General features: G+C 32.3%; 2 protein-coding genes and 1 pseudogene across 2 annotated transcripts; 1 reads left to right on the top strand and 2 right to left on the bottom strand.

The window, feature by feature from the left end:
• Nucleotides 1-2,239: 2,239 nt before the first annotated feature.
• On the bottom strand, nt 2,240-3,473 carry LOC146884816 (uncharacterized; annotated as a pseudogene).
• Nucleotides 3,474-4,132: 659 nt separating this feature from the next.
• AMI1 (amidase 1) lies at nt 4,133-9,700 on the top strand. Its single transcript, XM_028081331.2, has 10 exons — nt 4,133-4,388; nt 4,518-4,670; nt 6,603-6,727; nt 6,888-7,013; nt 7,456-7,638; nt 7,850-7,997; nt 8,114-8,282; nt 8,787-8,921; nt 9,043-9,204; nt 9,414-9,700. Exons 1-9 carry the CDS (start codon nt 4,279-4,281, stop codon nt 9,175-9,177), a joined length of 1,284 nt encoding a protein of 427 aa, XP_027937132.1. The 5' UTR covers nt 4,133-4,278; the 3' UTR covers nt 9,178-9,204; nt 9,414-9,700.
• A 569-nt stretch (nt 9,701-10,269) lies between these two features.
• LOC114191886 (NADPH-dependent aldehyde reductase 1, chloroplastic-like) lies at nt 10,270-11,708 on the bottom strand. Its single transcript, XM_028081332.2, has 4 exons — nt 11,535-11,708; nt 11,020-11,396; nt 10,588-10,946; nt 10,270-10,479 (listed from the first exon to the last, which is right to left on the bottom strand). Exons 1-4 carry the CDS (start codon nt 11,655-11,657, stop codon nt 10,457-10,459), a joined length of 882 nt encoding a protein of 293 aa, XP_027937133.1. The 5' UTR covers nt 11,658-11,708; the 3' UTR covers nt 10,270-10,456.
• Between the last annotated feature and the right edge of the window lie 5,845 nt (nt 11,709-17,553).

Below are 17,553 nucleotides of genomic sequence, written 5' to 3'. Positions count from 1 at the left end.
AAATGTTATGTCTAGTCGAGTGTTGGTCAGATATTGTAATGCACCTATAGCTTGTCTGTATAGTGTAGGGTTAGCAATAAGTTAACCTTTAGCAATGAATTGTTTCCCTGTTACCATTGGTGTAGGGCAAGATGAAGCTTTTTTCCATATTAAACTTCTTGAGTAGATCTCTAATGTACTTTGTTTGTTTAAGGTACATTCTACCAACATCTCCGTGTACTTCAATTCCCAAGAAGTAGTGTAGAAGGCCAAAGTCTTTGAGAGAGAAAGCAATGTTTAATCGAGTAATGAAAGTCTCTAAAGACTTATTGTTGTTCCCTGTAATTATTATGTCATCAACATATATGAGAAGGAGTATGATATGACCATTTTCTCTAAGAACAAATAATGACGAATCACTCTTGGTGTTTTGGAAGCCCCATCTCAATAAAGTATCTTTCAACTTGTCATACCAAGCCCTTGGGGCTTGCTTCAGTCTGTAAATTGCCTTGTTTAATTTGCATATGTGACCAGGCTTGGTTGAATCTATATATCCTTCAGGTTGATGCATGAACACATTTTCTTTAAGATTGTCATTCAAGAATGCATTATTTATATCTAATTGTCTAACCTCCTAATTTAAATGTACTGCAATGGATAGGACAATTCTTACCGTGCTGAACTTGACCACTGAACTAAAGGTTTCATCATAGTCGAGACCCGCAGTTTGTTGAAAATCTTTGGCAACCAATCTTTCTTTCCTTCGTTCAATTGAGCCATCTGCCTTGTATTTAGTTTTAAAGACCCACTTGGAGTCTATGATGTTATTCTACCATGAAATGGTACCAAAGTCCACGTATGATTAGCTGCTAGAGCTTTGAATTTTGCATCCATGGCTACTTTCCATTTTGGACTGAGTAGAGCTTCATTAACATTTTTTGGTTCCTTGTCTTCCGTGTCTGTTTCTAACAGCCATATATAGGGAAGTTTTGGCTTGTAGATCCCTGTCTTGCTTCTGGTTTGCATCCAGTGCGTGTTGTCCTGCTGAGTCTGTTGGTTATTTTCTTCTGGTGTGTCATTTACATGTGAGGTTGCCTCATCTACATGAATAGAGATATCATTGAGCGTTGGTTGATCATCATTGACAGCTAAGTCACCGAGAGTTGGTTGCTCTTCATTGGAAACTAAGTCACCTTCTTAATGATTTACCTCCATGTGAGTTGATTCAACTGTGTGGCTTGTAATGGTACCTGTAGGACAAGAAGGAAGAATAATATGGATTGTTCCAGTCAGTGTTTTTAATGAATTTCTTGTGTCAAGAAATCCATCATGGAAAGGAAAGTGATTCTCATTAAAGACCACATGTCTCGAGATGAAAATTATGCCATGAGAGTTGAGGCACTTATAACCCTTGTGAGAGTTGTTGTATCCCAAGAATACACACTGTGTAGTGTGGAATTGAAGTTTGTGTTGATTATATGGTTTAAGGCAAGGATAGCAGGCACAACCGAATGACTTTAGAGCATGATAATCAGGTTTCTTTTCAAATAACAATGAAAAAGGACTTTCATTTGGGTTAACTGATGAAGGCAATCTGTTGATGAGATAAACTGAGGTAAAGAAAGCTTCCCACCAGTAGTGTAAAGGCATTTTAGCCTGTGCCAAAAGTGTGAGCCCTACTTCAGTCACATGTCTGTGTTTCCTTTCAGCTCTACCATTTTGTTGAGAGGTATACAGGCAAGACATTCTAAAATGAATTCCCGATTCAATGGCTATTTTCTGGATAGGTTTAAACTCACCTCCACCGTCACATTGAAGAGCTTTTATCTTATTAAATTGTTTTTCAACCAGGCTTTTGAATTGATTGAAAGCATGTATTGTTTCTGATTTTTGTTTTAAAGGAAAAGTCCAAGTGAATCTGTTGTAATCATTAATGATAAGAACATAGTACTGAAAATTAAAGGGAGATAAAATTGGGGCAGGTCCCCATACATCACTGTGAATCAACTCTAAATGTTCCTTAGCATGAGAGGAAGATGATTTAAACTGTAACAAGTGAAGTTTTCCAAATTGACAAGCTTCATAAAATGAAAATTGATCATGTGATGATGTCTTGACATTGCAATTCTTCAGCACCTTTTCTAAGACTTTATTGTTGGGGTGTCCAAGCTTTCTATGCCAATTCTCCTTTAGCGATATGTAGACACATGGATCTTTATTGACTTGAGAGTTGACATTTGAAAGTTGGTATAATCCATCTCTAAGTTTCTCTCTTAGTAGTATTTTCCCTGTCAATTTGTCCTTCACATAACAATAGTTTGCATCAAATTTAACAAGAGCGTTATTGTCTGCAGTTAGATTAGACACACTCAACAATTTTTTTATTATTTCTGAAACATATAGAACATTATGCAAGTTGAGGTTATTCAATGTGGTTGTGCCTGAGGCCAATATTTTCAATCTTTCACCATTTCCAACTAAGAGAGAAGAAGTCGTACCATTGTTTTCGTTGAGATCTTGAAGTTTCTCATTTTGATGGGTCACATGATTGCTAGCTCCACTATCAAAGTACCATTCATAGCCCTGATTGTGGTAGGGAGAGGCTATGAAAGCACTGTGATTTTCTCTCTTGTTATTTTCAACATTATGATTTGAACATGTGTATGACTTATCATAACGATAAAAGCAATTCATTGCTATGTGTCTGATCTTGTTACATACCTGACATATTGATTTAGATCTACCTCTTTCTCTACCTCCTTTAAAGTTAGACCCCCTCCAATTACCTTGTGTCCCTAATTTGTTGCTTCTGAAATCAGTTTGGGTTGCAAGGTTTGCTGAAGTATTCATTGAAAGGTTATTGAAACAGTTCAGTTGTTCTATTATGCTTTCAAAAGCCAATAGTTGGACTTGTAGATCAACCCAACTAAGATTGATTTGATCAGATAATTTGACCACCACCGGATTGTAATCAGCATCCATTTATTTAGTGTTTGAATTATCAAATCTAAGTTGGAGATTGGTGATCCTGCCACCTTTAATTTATCTGCCAAGTTCTTCATTTTGAGAAGATATTGATCTATCTTCATTTCTCCTTTGCGAGTGTTGTGAAATTCTGACTTGAGGTAGATTGTCCATGATTTTGTGTTTGCACCTGCTAGGCTTTGGGCTTCATCCCAAAGTTCCTTAGAGGTTTCACAGTGCAGCAACTGTGTTGCAATATCAATGGCCATTGAATTCCTTAGCCACCCTAGGAGAGCTTGATCTTGTGCAATCCACTCTTCGTAGTTAGTATTGGTTTTCTGAGTTTTGTCACTTGTAGTGACAAACGGTTCTGGGCATTCTTTTATTCCTAGTATGTAGCCATCAAGTTTGCAACCTCTTATCAATGGAAAAACTTATGACTTCCATAGGAGATAGTTATCTTTGTCCAACCTGACAGAACCAGTTGTGTGTTAGTCATTTTTGTGATTTGTGTTGGTTGCAGAAGACATGATTGGATTGAGAGCCTTCAAGTTTAAGAGCTCTGAAACCAAGAAAGATAAAATGGAGGAATATTGTCATGCAAATCTGTGTATTTGTATTGCAGATGGATGTTGTGTTTATATAAACACAATATAGTACAATAATAATCTCTATAATAAAGTCATCATTGAATACAATAAATAATACATAAAATAATTGATAATGATGGCTGCACACACGGGACAAAATATCAGAGATATTGGAATAATATTATATTGACATAATATCTCTGATATTGATTCTAATAATTAGAATCACAACTTTCTCTAACTAAGTTTAAATCAGAAAAGCTGACTGCGGGAAACATTAAGAAAAGTATGATCGATAGGAGTACATAAATGAATCAACACGAATAAATGGTGCGAGAAATTTAATATGAAGTGAATAAGGTGCGCGTAGGTTGAAGAAAAATCTCATGTTGGAAAAACTAAAAACTATGAAGGATAATAGTACAAATGAATGAATGATGCCAGAAGTGAAAAATAAAACGTTTTTTAAACTTAAAAGTAGCAAAAGTGGACAAGGACTTCAAGAAAATGAGAATGGTGTGGAAAATGAAATATATTAAATGGTAGGTTAGTAGAAAACAAATGTGGCTGATATTTGGATTGGCCAATCAAAGTTTAACCTTATCTTTACAAGGATCGTAGAAGTAAAACACAATGCTATGAAATTTATTCTTACTTGAGATGCTCTTCAGTCATTGTTATATCTACTAGCATCACCATATCCATTAGCGGTTTGTAAACGTGAGAGAGGAACTTTACAACAGGAATGGAGACAGCTTCAGATGACTACGGGGCATTCATGGAGAAATTCACTTTACCACCAAATTCTGCTCCTGATGTACCCCTCAATTCACTCACCTTCGCTATCAAAGATATGTATGTATTTTTCCTTTCGAGCCACAACATTTCTGTAGTGAAAATTCCACTTTTGCTGACGCCTAAGTCAGCTAGACTTTGATAATGCTTCTGCAAGTTGAACTTGAAGGAGGTGTTTGTGTGGAACAGATTTGACGTGGAAGGATATGTGACCGGCTTCGGAAACCCTGACTGGGCAAGGACACATCCCGTGGCCACTTCTACTGCTCCAACAGTTTTGGCTCTACTCGGAGCAGGTGCCACTTGTGTCGGTAAAACTGTCATGGATGAAATGGCTTACAGGTTTGGTTTTCTTTGCTCATATTTTGGCTTATTCCAAAACCCATAGGGTTCTATTCTATAGTTCCAAACAATATTGAATGATGTGCCTACTTAGTGGAAATTGAATGCTTCATGAAAACCTTTTAGGAGTATTCAGTAATATTTATATTATTCTTTATACATGTAACTTTTATAGCATTCACCACAAAACTTAGTTCGTTGAATATTAGATTTCAACATCTCTTCTGCATACCACCAATAGAGGGGTACCGGAGCTGCAGATCCTTTTAATCTAATATCAATTGGGTATAAAACATGCAACATTGAAGAAGAAGGAAATCACGTATGCTAGAGTTTTTTTGGGATGATTGAGAGAGTCTCACTAGCTATATTTCCAAAGATCGTAAGAGAAAAAAAAAAAGCAAAGGAAACATGAGAAACTTTTTAACAAGAATTCGAAAGATTCATAGGTGTGAAGCATGTTTCAACCAAAACTCATTGTATCATCTCAAAAGAAATGAACTGAGATATGGGTGACGAATTTGGAAGAGGAAGAAACTATTATGGCAGAAGAGAAAATATTGGAGATCAAGCAAATGTGTGGACTATGTAAGAAGAACAATCATAAAAAAAAAAAATATTATTGGAATAAAGACAGTCCAAAATGTTATGCTTGTAAAGAAACTGTCGTTATAACAACCATGTCATAAATCACAATACTAACATAATGGTTAGTATGGAATCTATGGCTTGTCTTTTTTAACACAGTCACAATGGGACAAAGCACAAGTGGTGACTTGTACAGTGGTGACCTGTGACTTTGGTGTCACTTTTCACTTTGTAAAATTGTGGCCTTAAAATGGTATGGCTTATCTCAACAATCATGTCACAATTATAATTGTAGAAGAATAAAATGGTATGGAATCTCTTATAACATTGTAGAAGCATAACATGTCACTTTGGAAATTATAACTGTAGCAGCATAAAATGGTATGGAATTTGTAAGAAAAGAGCAATCATGTCACTTTGACGATCACCATCACGATTCATTTGCAGAAGCATAAAATGGTGAATGAAGCGTGATCTTTGCTTCTCAAAAAACAACTCAAGAGCATAAGAGATTATGGTATTTGGGGGCTGCAACAATCACATAACCAAAGATAGAAAAGTTTTTGTTAACATAGATTCTTCATTTTCCTCAAAACTTAAATTAGGCAATGGAAAGTATGTTGGCATGAAAGACATAGAAAGCATTGGAGTTACAACAAAGTAAGAGGTAAGGTGATTCATAATACTATATACGATAAAATTAGGTGAAAATTTGTTGGGCACTGGCCAACTTTTGGAAGATGATTAGTCTCTTCGATTTTAGAATCAGTACTGCAAATTCTTTTATTCAATAGAAAGAAGAGTTGCTACGGTGAAAATATCAAATAACAGAATTTTCACTTTCTCTTAATTACGAGAGAAAACTTAACCTGATGGTTAGAGAAGAAAATGACTCTTGTCTATGCAACTAGAGATCTGGACACTTAAATTATAAGGGTCTTATGTCATTTTCTAAAAAGAAAATTACTTTCTTTTTGTGACTATATGGAAATTTAATGTTCAAAGAGTGACTATTATCTATCATTTTCGTGTAAACTGTGATATTTTAGGATAAATCTTAGAGTTGGAAGAAATATAACTTTCTTAGCTTTCAGTCACTATGTAGATCATACGGAAAGGACAAGGTTCCCAATAATTAAGATGTCTCAAAAGTACGCAAGTAAGGTTGCACTTCATTTAAATGGATTGAGCTTTCTTAGCTTTCTCACTTCTGCTCATTTTGATTGAGCTTTCACCTTATAAAAAATGACTGATAATTTGTATTTTTTTGTCTCGGATATGTGCATATTTTGAACACCATATTTCTGCTAGTCACATGATTCACTGCTCTTTCGTGCGTGGCAGTATAAACGGGGAGAATATACATTATGGCACGCCTAGAAATCCTTGTGCAGCAGACCGGGTTCCTGGAGGATCCTCTAGTGGTTCTGCCGTTGCAGTTGGTGCAAAGCTTGTTGATTTCTCATTAGGTCATTTATTCTTCCCTTCCATCGGTTATTTTTGTCAACATTTTGTTAATAATTTCAAGTGCTGTTACATTTTCATCAACTGTGAGCTATTCCTATTTTCCGTTGAGTTTCATTTTGGCTTCATTTGATTAATTATTTGAAGTGCTCTTTTCAATCATAGGAACTGATACCGGAGGAAGTGTAAGAGTGCCCGCATCATATTGTGGGATTTTTGGTTTTCGTCCTTCTCATGGTGTTATTCCAGTATCAGGAGTTATCCCTATGGCACAAAGTTTTGACACTGTGGGTAATAATCCAGTAACTTGATGACTGTTAAATCTCTACATTTCATAATTTTTGTTTTAAAGCCTAAACGTATCATGATGAAATTGTGATTAGATAGTCTCTAGGGGAGTTAGTTATCAGTTTCTCTTAAAGTTTACGATGAATAAGTTTCTTTCTTCAATCCAGTGCTCTGAAATTTACATAACAATTTATGTAAAACCTTTACCTCACGGTTCTAGTACTTGTTTTTCTCTAGTTATCTGGTTAAAAGGTATTCATGATATTTAGCAATACGAAGTTAGCTATGAATTTTTTCCTCCAAACTTTATGTTTGAATTTTCCCTTTTCTACATTTCAACTCCTATTGATATGATGTCAAGTAGTGGTGTTGAAATTATAGCTCCACTAGCTGTTGAGCACTTCTTCTCGGTACTCATTTTCTTGTTCCTCATCTTTACATCTAGGATGGTTTGCCAGGGATCCAATGCTTTTGAGCAAAGTAGGCGGTGTAATTCTACAATTGCCAGATGTAGCACCAGCTAGACCTTCTTGCTTCATCATTGCAGAGGACTGTTTCCAGCTTTCATTCATTCCATATGATGTAGCTACACAAACTGTCGTGAAAGCAATAGAGAAGTTTTATGGAGGTGAATGATCCGATAGATCCGTTGCTGTCAATTCAATGTTATTGATTGTTAATTATAAAACAAAAGATTCCAATGATAGGAATTCTTCTACCCCTTTTAATTTAGTTGTAAATCTATTTGTGGTTTGATCCCACTAATGATGTATAATATGCATTTTGGGAAAGTTTATTTTACTAAGTGAGAAGGTTTTTTGTTGTATCCACTATTGCAGGGGATGTAATAAAGCAGGAAATCCTTGGAGACTATGTGAAGACCAATGTTCCAAGTTTGAAACATTTCATGAGTGAAGAGAATACAGACCAAATATTTAACATTCCATCACTGTCTGCAGTTTCAAGTGCCATGCGGTTACTTCAAAGGTATAGCTGACCATCAATCCCTAGTCTTCAGTAAAGATAATTGTAATTTTCTAGCGGATTGTGGGTTGCCTTAGATTGAAACTTGATTGTAGCTTTATTTTTAACTTGTAATGTAGCTATGAGTTCAAGAATAACCATGGTGAATGGATCACAGCGGTCAACCCAGATTTAGGTCCTGGAATCTCAGAACGTGTATCAGATGCCCTAAAGACAACAGGGGAGAACATTGATACCTGTTATTCAGTAAAAAGAGAACTGCACGATGCCCTTGCGGCTCTTCTTGGGGTATTCTTTCTCTTTGACTCACGAGGCATGCACACAGACCATAGCACGATATTTGGAATCCTCATAATTTACTGATAAACAGCGTATTTCAACATATGAACATGAAATATGTTTGTGTGTGTGGCATAGATTCTCTCTTTAAGTCTTAAAAAATGGAAGCCTCCTTTACTTTTTGCCCATTGGGAAGTAATTTCAAACATGCTTGTTATAAATCATAGATCAATTTTGCTTTTGAAATACTATTTGAGACCCTTCTGGGCTAAACATTTTTTTCAGCAAAACTTTTCATTTGTCAGAAGTAAGAATTACTCTGTACTTTTACTTTTTATTATCTAGCTTGAATGTGTTTGTTTTGGAAACAATTAATTCAACGATGAAGATCATAGATTCTCCCTCCAACTCTCTTTTGTAAAAATAAAGGAGTGTAGTCATTAAGCAACACATTTATTTTTGGAAGCTTGCCTTTTGTATAAGTTACTATAATACTGTGTTAAAAAATTTCAGGATTTTGGTGTTCTCATGATCCCCACAGTTCCAGGGCCTCCCCCAAAACTCCAAACAAATGCGTCTGAATTAGAAATCTTTCGTGCAAGGGCTTTTAGCCTGCTGTCCATTGCTGGAGTATCTGGATTTTGCCAGGTTTTCCCTCTCTCTAGTGTTTATGAGCACTTGGACTCATATTTTCCTCAATCAATTAAACTGCATATCAGAATGTATGTCAGAATGTTATAACAATGATGTATTTCCTGACATTGTGTAGGTAAGCATACCACTAGGGATGTATAATGATCTTCCCCTATCAATTTCTCTGGTGGCCAGACATGGTGCAGATAAATTTTTGCTTCACCTTGTTGAGAATCTTTATCCTAGCATCAAAGAACAGAAAGCTGCATAACAGAGAGCATCAGTTACTGATATAGATGTAAGTTCTATATTTTTACCTTAACCGGGAAAAACAAATGTATAGAAGCTTTGAGATCTCTGTGCCGTCACATTTTAGTTCCTCCTTTTTATGTGCTTGTTTGAACAAAAAATGAAGTCAGATATATACTAGATGCTTTCTGTTTATTTCTGTGTCTACACATACATTCTTAGGTTTATGCGCAATAATATGCTTCCCATCTTTTGCAGATGCTTTGAGTATGCATACTAATGTCAAAGCTGGAATGTAAGGAGGGAAACTGCGTAAAGGAAATTCATGCTTATCAGAGTCTTGTTTCTTTCGGATGTTATTAAGTTCAATCATTCCTTAAGTCAGTCTTGTTTCTTTCGGATGTTATTAAGTTCAATCATTCCTTAAGTCATACCAGTCTGCTTATGCTGCTTGGCTATGAAAGCAAATTGAAATTGATTGTAGTACCTCAATAGTACTATACTATATTATGTTAACAAATAATTAGTTGTTGATGCATTTGATATTCAGCTGTGTCAGCCTCAGAGAAATAAGCTTTATGGGAACCTCACATCCACACGTGGAGAGCAACATCCATTTATCACACACCAACACTTCTCCCTTCTCTTCTTGAATTTGGCTGGCATGTCATCAAATGTGAAGTTTAATTGGAACTTTACTTTACCACACACACTTCATCCATACATGATCTTAGGTACCAGAAAGGCACTACTCAGCTTGGAATCAAGTATAAGCCAAGTAAAACGGAATATTTTTTGGAATGCTGATAGTGATTAGACCGAAAAGCTGTGAATTAAATAAAAACTAATATTAACGTATAGTATAATGAAATAATGTCGAATTCGAAGAGGGAGAGCTAGGCGTGTTAATGCTTGGATTTGCTGTGAGTGTCCATTTTATGACCTTTTATTTTTTTATTTTTTGTATTCTCAGAATAGGATATTTCTCTCCCCTTCTGATGAAGTTCGATTACCATTCATTTCTGTGGCTATGGAACCTTTGATATCTTTTCGTAGTTATTGGTTAAACTCGATTAAGTAGAATGCAACACGCATCTCCATAACCAGACACATGTACAGCTTAACGCATACAGAACTTTATTGCATGATTTTACTATTCATATTTCGCTACAAAGACTTATTTTATTCGGCTAGCTTCTACATTCAAAAGTAGATAACATCCCCACCTTCACCAGTGAAGAGAGAAGCTGATTCACACAAAAACGTTACACCGTACTTCATTAGAGTATCACTGATGCAGTTTAACCATTGACAATGGTTCCACCTGAAAAAGCACATGCCATGTTAATCAGTAAGTCAACCAGAGTGTAGAGTACTATATAAAGTCCATATAAAGTCCATAGCTTTGAAATATAAGCATAAGCAGTGTTACCATTGGGGTGAAGGACTTGTCCAGTTATGTAAGAGGAGCACGCGTTGGAAGCAAGAAAAACAAAAGATGGTGCAACCTCAATAGGTTGACCAGCTCTCTTCATGGGAACTTCACCTCCAAATTCTGCAGTTTCTTCCTCCTTGAAAGATGCTGGTATCAATGGAGTCCAAATGGGTCCTGGAGCAACCCCATTTACCCGAATTCCCTTGCTAACCAGCTGAAGGGATAGTCCCCTCGTAAAGGCCACAATTGCTCCCTTAGTTGAAGTGTAATCCAGAAGTTTCGCATTCCCCTTGTATGCATTCACTGAAGTCGTGTTGATTATGCTGCTTCCCTCCTTCATGTGCTTCAAAGCATGCCTACATATATAACAAAACCACATCATTCAATGTTTTCTATCACATATATATCATTCACGATTCACGATTTTACCTGGCCATGAAGAAATAGCCAAAGATATTGGTTCGAAAGACCCTCTCAAGCCTAGGCTCATCTATCTCCTCCACAGTTCCACACTCGTATTGCTCAGCTGCATTGTTGATCAGAATGTCTATGCGACCAAAAGCACTCACCACCTCGTCAACCACCCTCTTGCAATTCTCATCATAACCCAAATCAGTTGGTATGGCTATTGGATCCTTGGCATCCGCAGTCTTGGCCCTCTTTATCATCTCCAGGGTCTCCTTTGCATCCTTGTCCTCACTCCCCTTCACATATGTGAAGGCCACAGTAGCACCTTCTAGCGAAAACAAGTTACACACTGCTCGTCCAATCCCAGAATCACCACCGGTAATTACTGCAACCTTCCCCTGAAAAAGAAAATCCAGTTTTCTACACAGAATGAAGAGCGGTGACACCAAACAAACAAAACGCAACGTGCATGCATGCATGCACCATCTTTTCTAAACTAAAAAATTAGTACAAAAGAAGGTTGTTTGTGTGTCTACTTGGAGTTTATTCGACGGCTTGTAGTCGGGGCTGGTGAATTGGGGTGGTGGAGTCATGAGATGTTCCTTGCCCGGCTGTGTTTTTTGCTGCTGAGGGGGGAATTTCTGTTCAGAGGAAGCCATTGTTGGAAAGAAGGTTTTGGAAGAAAGGTGATGATTGTGAAAGATGCATGCATATATATAAAGGATTGGATTTGACGGTGTGAAGAGGTGAGGGTGATGATGTGTTGATGAAAAGGGGTTTGAAGATGCAACGTGGTGAAGAGTGGCACAAGGAGGTGTTCACGTGTCCTTTCACTCGCATGCACTGGACCCGTCTGAGGAAACGGACATTCTCGACCAACAAAAAGTTATGCTTCTCCCTACGTCTTCCTTTTATGTTTTTAATCCACTTTTTTTTTTCATATTATTCGATATATGTTTTTTAAATGTTTAATACATCTTTTTCATTTTTTTTCTAATATTTTTACTAAGTAAATTATATTTTGAGAGGCTCACTCTAGAAAAAAGTTGCTTTAAAAGGAATTATACTGAATGTGTGATGGGTTTAATTAAATTACAACTTACTAGATTTCATGATATTAATATATATATATATATATATATATATATATATATATATATATATATATATATATATATATATATATATATTTTACTATCACTTACCAATTTAGGATTTATTTGCGTTGTCATTCGATTCGATAGCGTGGACATAGAATTCATTGAAACAAATTTATTTCACATACTTTGGAAAGGAAAATTACTAGACACATTTAATAACCTATTCTAACCAAATATATATATATATATATATATATATATATATATATATATATATAAAGAATTATAGTTAATATAATAAATTGTTAAGCGGTTGCATGATTTGGAAAATAATTGATGAACGGCACACTAAAAATCATGAGAGACAAAAATATAACTAACTATTATATTGATTAAATTAAATATTATTTTATAAAATAAAAATAAAAATATTTGAAATTAATTTTATTAGTAATAAAAAGTATAATTTTGAATCATAAATAATACTATAAAAAATTCTTAAAAAATAATCAATTTTATAATAAAAAGTAATTAATTACTATAATAACCAATTTATATATTAATTTATAAAATTAAAAATTATTGATAATTAAAATAGTAATAAAAAATTATAATTTGTAAGATTTTAGAAAATGACGTTTTAAAAATATGATGGTTTTAAAAATAGTGACTCAATTATTTTTTATTATTTCAGTATTAAAAGGTGATTTTAATATAAATAAAATTGTTATAAAAGAGTTTCAGTATTTTTAAAACACATTATTTCTCTAGAAATCATCTTTCTAGACTACCGTCTAGGAGTTCTGTCTCTCTGATAATCTGATTGAAGAACCGAGACCATATGATTGATCCTCTCAGTGAGCTCTTCAAGTTGGACCGTCGTCGATCAGTTTCTCTATTCACATAAGTTGAGTTTTCGCCTCCTTTTTGGTTTATTTCTGTTTTTTGTTGCATGCGAGTCTTTTTCCGCTCACATGTGTAGTTTTAATCATCAATATTGTTGATTTAGTAGCTCGCTCGGTGAATTATTGACGAACATTCCCTTTGGACCAGTGAAATACTCATTGGACAAACGACCTGATTGTTGGTCAAAGTATCTTTTCACTCAACGAGAGGATACGTTCACTAGCGAGTATGTCAAATCTTGAACAGATATCAATTAATTGAATTTAGAAACTTTGTATGTTTTATATATTTAATATTAATGGTATTTGAATTATATATATATATATATATGTGTGTGTGTGTGTGTGTGTGTGTGTGTGTGTGTGTGTGTGTGTGTGTGTGTGTGTGTGTGTGTGTGTGTGTGTGTGTGTGTGTGTGAAGTGTCAATTGTATTCGGATAATTGAGTTTAGTGTCAATTGTATCTATGTTTATATGTAGTGTTATTTTGGTAAATTGAGTTAAGTTTTTTTATGAATATTTCATTGTTTACATTAGTTTACCCTTCTTTTGTGTTTTTGTTTTGTGTTGTTTGTCTTTCTTTTGCGATGATCACCTATTCGATGGGAGTATATGTGGTTGGAGTTGTTGGAGCACCTCTGGATGATGAGGAACCATCTTTTAGGTTGATAGAAGGTTTTTGTGGGAACCATTATAAGTGAGTAGTGTGTGCTTAGAATTAGAATTGGTTTTTAGTTAGTTTGTATAAAAGTTATACTTTTAGATTCCTATCTGTTATAAGACTGTATTAATATATTGGATATTTTGTTTTGACTACTATAGTGAAACAATTCTATTTTATTAGTTTGATTTAAGCTGCTAAAATTAGGATGTCACATAATTATTTCTAAATTAATAACTAAAATAGTTTCAATTGTGAATTGGTCTCTGGTCACTAACATTAGTTTATAAATTGGTCTCTAATTAATTGATTAGAGACCAAATTATAAATATTTTTTTTGGTAGCCAAAATATTTTTAACCTTGTTAGTCAAAACTTTTCTAACTAATATTAGTGATCAATTTAAAAACTAATTCATAATAAAAATTATTTTAATTATCAACTTAAAAATCAATTATAATTTTTATTAATAATAGAAACTATTTTAACTATCAATAATTTTTAGTTTATAAATTGATATTTAAATTAATGATTATAGGAATTAATTTCTTTTATCAAATTAATTATTATTTTAAAAAATTCTTATAATATAATAAATAGTTCAAAATTAGGTAGCTAATATTAAAGATAATTCATAAACTAATTATAATTTTTTATTAATAATAAATACTATATTAGACATTAATAATTTTAGTTTATAGAATAATATTTAACTTGGTTAATATGATAGTTAATTGCTTTTCATTTTATATGTTTTAATAATTTTATAGTGAAGTTCAAAACATTAATATGATATATATACTTAAAAAAATTATAAATTCACACACGAGATATGATATGAAAAAAAAAATTGAAAAAGTGTTTAATATGTATATATAAAATAAATATATATCTTTATCATTTTGTCATTATCTTGTTAAAAAGTATTAACGTATCATCTTTGAAAAGGAAATATGATCTTTTGACAACATCGTATTCCTTCTTCTTTTTTTATTTGTCTAATAAAAACTTCAGATTTTTATAATGACACCTAGTAAAATATTTGTTTCGAACATGGACTAAGGTAAAGATATATGATTAAGTATTTTTCTTTTATCATTAATTTTATTTCTTAAAGAATGAAACTTTTGAATATATTATCTATCAGGAATCTTCACACAAAATTTTTTAGAAAGTAACAATAATTTGCTAAAAATTTATATATTTAATTATTATCACTAATATAACAAGTATATATAATTTAGTATTGAAATCTTTTTTTATGTTTCTTTTTAAAAAATTGATAGTTTTGAAGTTGTATTTACTCATTTTAAATAAGTTTTTATAATTTTATCTCTTCCCTTTGTTGCATATTTCCATATTTAAAATTTTTTTTTAGAATAAATTTCAAAGAGTTAATATAAAACTCCACTCCTCTAATTCTTTGAATCTTAAGAAATGATTCATCTAATTCAACAATTGGATTGTGTCATGCTTGAAAATATGTTAAGAAATAAATTTGTCTTATTTATATTTTCACGGTATCTTCTTTTTTATCTCTTAAAAAATGTATTATTTTATTCCTCTCCAATATATTTTATTTGAAATAAAGAGTGTAAGACTGGAAATTAATTTATCAAGATCTAATAGAAAATTGAGAAACGTAATTACTAAAATAAATCTATGATAATAAGTTAGAATTAAAAAATGGTTATAAAAAAACATATACCGCATCATTTTTCCTTCATAATCATAAAAATATATAAAAAAAAACTCATGAGATGAAAAAAATAGTAACTATTAAACTAATATTTCACTATCAAGAGATAGTTGTATTTTTTTATTTTCAAAAAACGAAAGAGGACATATGAGAAATATGAGAGCAACAAGAATGAATTTGTGTCTAACTTTTTTTGTTTCGAAACAAAAGAAAACACAACAAGAGTAGTAGATGAATACAATATGTGAGAAACTTAAAAGACAATAAGATATAACATAATAAAAATATCTCAATAAATTTTGTTATTTTTTATTATATTTAGTTTTGTATTTTATTATTTATTAACATTAAATATTATTTTGTAAAAAATAAAAAGTTATCCAATTTAATTTCATTAATATAATATATTACATATATTTAAAATAAATAAATAATTTGGGAGGACCATGGTCCTAATGAGAGTTTGGATTCTCTACTGATTTTTCTCTGTTGTTACTTCAACATACACTGATGGCTATTAATTTTGAAATATATTAAAATTATTTTTAAAGTACTAAAACACTGTGTTTTTAATACTCAGCAAAGGACAACACAAAAAACTCAGTAGAGTTAAGGGAGTTTGGTGAATAGACTAACAATGTATGGGTATGGATGATGAAATGGAGAAAAGATTGGTTTGAGTGGGAATTGCCTCAATTAAAGATTTTAAATAAATGTTAAATCAAACACAAATTTAAAGAGAATGAGAGGACCTTTGGGTATAGAAAGATGAGGAACAAAAATTCACAGTCAAATATACATACTTGAAATTAAAAACTCCAATTGTCAAGAAAAGTTATGATATGATCAATATATTTTGGAGTATAAAGGTAGTTTCATCGTCGTGAAGGACAATATTAAATAAAATAGCAATAAAGGAAATTCTTGAAATGGTGTTGCACTTTGAACGTGTAAGGACCACTGTTTACTTTTAATTTTTTTACTATACCTAGGTCGTTTTAGTTTTTCAAGAACTTCAATTTAAAATCATTTTCAGTAGAGTTGAGACACTCTTAAAGTATCTATATTTATTGATATTCTTTACCGATAGAAAAAATATATATAATTGGCGAAATGTACCATATGGGTTTATATATAACTTTAGAATATTCTGAGAGTAATTCAGGAGTTTGAGTAGCTTCATGAAGTTGTACTTGTAACAAAACCAATTGATAAATGTAATATCAATCGTAAAAGTAACCTCTGTGTGTTGAAGTGAAGAATCTCACAAAAATATGGGAAACACACAAAATCTGGAAGGTTATGAATAATATTAACTTTGGCTCTTGAAAATAAAAAATCCAGCAAAAATCATAATCAGTTTTTTCCCATATAATGCAAACTGTTCACTAGAATGAAAAAAGAGAGAGAGAACAAATACAGAATCCTCAAATCAGATTTAATTGTAAATTTTGGCGTTAAGTACCCCATACTTTCTCTTTCTGATTAATTGGTTTATTAATAATAACTAATTTATATACTATCATAGCTATAAAGTATGATTTGAATTTCATAAACCCTAAACCCACGAATCAGGAATTCAAGAATTAAACTTGTTTGAAATTGTATTTTAAGGGAGAAGAAAGAGTTATGAAAAAAAAAATATATTTGAGTAGCTCAACCAATGGTACTTTTAATTCGTACAACATAATTTTTCTTGAAAAAAAGTATATATTTGTTTTTAATGAAAGGATTACAAGAATCCCAAATATTTGCTCGTCAAAATATTTCTTTTAGGGTATGTGTTTCACTTTGTGAGCTCGGCGAATATGTCACTTGTAATTTTGGGTATGTGTTTCATTTTTTAGGTGTTTTCTTTTCTATGATGTTTTTTTGTCATTTACACTGTACACTTTTTCTTATCTCTTTTAGTATGTTTTAGTAACGATTTCTTTATTATTTAGTTTTTATCACAAATGGTTGTAATTATTTATATTATCTTTTAGTATTAATTTTGTTGAGTTTGTTCGATCTAGTTCTAATATTTTTTGATGTTGTAATTATTGTTGTAATAAAAAATAAAGGAAAGAAAATCTAAAAAGATATTTTTAAAAAATAAAAAGAAATATATTTAAATTTGATAATTTTATTTTATAATCAATTAATGTAATGTTGTATGACAATTTTATAAAATACTATATGTGATTTTTAAC

The sequence above is a fragment of the Vigna unguiculata genome, chromosome 7 (genome assembly GCF_037176805.1).
Source record: "Vigna unguiculata cultivar grain cowpea cultivar isolate G323 ecotype 2 chromosome 7, ASM3717680v1, whole genome shotgun sequence".
NCBI classification, from domain to species: domain Eukaryota; kingdom Viridiplantae; phylum Streptophyta; class Magnoliopsida; order Fabales; family Fabaceae; genus Vigna; species Vigna unguiculata.
The sequence above is the reverse complement of the archived record's forward strand: the minus strand, read 5'-3'. Positions and strand labels throughout refer to the sequence as shown.

Excerpts from the sequence above, each read along its gene's own strand:
- AMI1 (XM_028081331.2), top strand. The coding sequence starts at position 4,279 with ATGGAGACAGCTTCAGATGACTACGGGGCATTCATGGAGAAATTCACT. Across the intron at positions 7,639-7,849 it reads AATAGAGAAGTTTTATGGAG|GGGATGTAATAAAGCAGGAA; the intron begins GTGAATGATCCG and ends CCACTATTGCAG. Across the intron at positions 7,998-8,113 it reads GCCATGCGGTTACTTCAAAG|CTATGAGTTCAAGAATAACC; the intron begins GTATAGCTGACC and ends CTTGTAATGTAG.
- LOC114191886 (XM_028081332.2), bottom strand. The coding sequence starts at position 11,657 with ATGGCTTCCTCTGAACAGAAATTCCCCCCTCAGCAGCAAAAAACACAG. Across the intron at positions 10,947-11,019 it reads GGCTATTTCTTCATGGCCAG|GCATGCTTTGAAGCACATGA; the intron begins GTAAAATCGTGA and ends TTATATATGTAG. Across the intron at positions 10,480-10,587 it reads ACAAGTCCTTCACCCCAATG|GTGGAACCATTGTCAATGGT; the intron begins GTAACACTGCTT and ends GTGCTTTTTCAG.